The 2,336-nt window shown below is 36.2% G+C and overlaps 1 protein-coding gene across 1 annotated transcript in view; it reads left to right on the top strand.

Moving 5' to 3' along the window:
* Nucleotides 1-2,336, top strand: part of SCCPDH (saccharopine dehydrogenase (putative)) — a gene marked incomplete at its 5' end in the record, with an annotated part of 18,770 nt that overhangs the window by 14,501 nt on the left and 1,933 nt on the right. Inside the window, one exon of the mRNA XM_007937003.1 lies at nt 537-651. Coding sequence (XP_007935194.1) covers nt 537-651 — 115 coding nt within the window. The remainder of the gene's footprint in view (nt 1-536; nt 652-2,336) is intronic.

Here is a 2,336-nt window from a genome sequence, read left to right as displayed (position 1 = left end):
GCTACTTGAATTCTAATTCTTTCTTACCTTAATTCTAAAGTTAGTGATTATGAAATATGCTACAATAAGTCCTCTAAGATTTCATTTTTGAATCAAGATTTCATATCGATAAATGGAACAATTAGGTATCTGTGTCGTAGTCCATATTTCTATTACTTGCTGGTTATATTTGTCTTGTCACCTCAAACAAAATGTCTAAAACCAGATTACCATATTCTACTCCCCCCCAAGAAATTAAAACTACCCCCATCTTTTCCTCTTAAATTGCTTAAATGATGCTATCATTCTTTAAGTCACAGCCTAAGAATCCTCTTTATCTTATTCCTATTCCTTATCTATGCCCCTCCCCTAAACATCACACTAATTATCAAAACTTAGATCTTCAAAGAGTTATTTTTTGCCCTATGATTAAAGGTTGACTGAATATGGTTGTTTTTAACTATTGGAGCTATCTCAGGTACACAATAGCAGGTTTTATTGTGTTTAGAGAAGAATTGATATATTTATCAAGTCCTTGGCTTTTTTCTCTTTTGCAGATCGATGCTTCATCATTTACAATGACATTCTTTGGTCAAGGATATAGCCAAGGTGTTGCTGCTGCTGATAGGAGCAAACCAAACATTAGAATATGTACTCAGGTGAAAGGACCAGGTATTCTGCATCTGATTTAAGATTGCTTGAGAGTTTCACATTGTCTTAAGCTACAGAGTCATATGCTATTACAATATATTCTTTTAAAAGTTTAATTGCTTTAGAAATACATTTGTAAAAATTGATTAAATAATGATTTACATTGTTCTGTAAAAGAGAGGAATGAATTTATTGGTATAATCCGATTTTATTAGTGAATCCCTATCTCTGGTTTTCTTTTAAAGTGTGACTTAATGATTCAGAATGGCAAATTTTAATTAGTGTTAGTAAGAAAAGGGGGTGGTTTATGTTTACCTGTCTAGTCTCATAATCGGAGAGTCACTTTAAAATAGTGTTATTAAAACAGAATTCAAATCTATAGACCAAAGTTTTTGGAATCTATGAACACCCTTAAATTTTTTTGTGAAATCTGTGTGCACATCTGTATTTTTCTGCAGAGAGTAATGGCTTTTGATAGTTTTAAAAAAAGTTCAAGAACTTCTGCTGTAAAGCTCTGGTGGTGTAGTGCCTAAGGCATTTGACTGCTAACCAAAAGGCTGGCGGTTCAAACCTACCAGCCACTCCTCGGAAGGAAGGTTTGGCAATCTACTTCTGTAGTTTTTCCTCCTTGGAAACCCAAGGAGGGGTCACTATGAGTCAGGTCCTACTCAACAGCACAAAACAACAACATGTAGAGACAGTCCTACATGTGAATTATAATTAACTTTAGTTACCATCATTCCTGATATAGCATAGGGGGTGTGTTTTGCAGTTTTATTCTTGCCAGATGGCTATGGTATTTCTGCATCTTGCCCTCTTTTCAAATTTCTAACTGACTTTTTAAGATAAGTTGACCTTGTGTTTATTAGTAAACACTAATGTTCTCACCTCTTATGTTTTTCTTGTTGGTCATTGTCAGGTCAAGTCCATTTTGACTCATGGCGACTTCATGTTTGCAGAGTAGAACTATTCCATATGGTTTTAAACTATGACCTTTTGGAATCAGATCACTAGGCCTTTCTTTCAAGGCACCTCTAAAAAAAAAAAAACAAACAAACAAATCACTGCCATTGAGTCAATTCCAACTCATAGCAACCCCATTGGGTTTCTGAGGCAGTAAATCTTCATGGAAGTAGATTGCCCAGTCTTCTTTCCACAGAGTAACTGGTGGGTTTGAACTGCCAGCCTTCTGGTCAGCAGTCAAATGCTCTGGGTGGGTTCAAACGGCCATCCTGTCAGCTAGTAGTAGAATGCTTCACTGTTTGTGCCATGCAGGGACACCACTCCTTTATGGATGTCTAAGTCAGTCAGGTTTAGTTAGTTTTTCTCCATGAAGTAGACTTTTAAAAAGTGAAGTATGTGAATGAAGGTAAGGGTCAGTTTAGTGTATTAATGGAGAAATACAAAGCCTAGGATCATTGACTTTAATTATTGTCAAGAAAGAGTGCAGTATAGTAGGTAAGAGCATGGACTCTGGAGCTAGCTACCTGGGTGTGATTCCAGTTCAGCCACTTTCTAACTTTAGGCAAGTCACTTAGCCTCTCTATGCCTCGGTTTCTTCATCTGTAAAATAGGGATTAAAATATTACTAATCTCATGTAATTGTTAAAAAAACAAAAAAACTCACTGTTGTCAAGTCGTTTCCAACTCATAGTGACCCCTCCCTGGGTTTCCAAGGCAGTATCACTATGGAAGTAGATTGCGCA

Source organism: Orycteropus afer, unplaced genomic scaffold, assembly GCF_000298275.1.
Source record: "Orycteropus afer afer isolate SDZICR_OR568_19922 unplaced genomic scaffold, OryAfe1.0 scaffold00039, whole genome shotgun sequence".
In the NCBI taxonomy this organism is placed as follows: domain Eukaryota; kingdom Metazoa; phylum Chordata; class Mammalia; order Tubulidentata; family Orycteropodidae; genus Orycteropus; species Orycteropus afer.
This window is presented reverse-complemented; position numbering and strand designations above follow the sequence as displayed.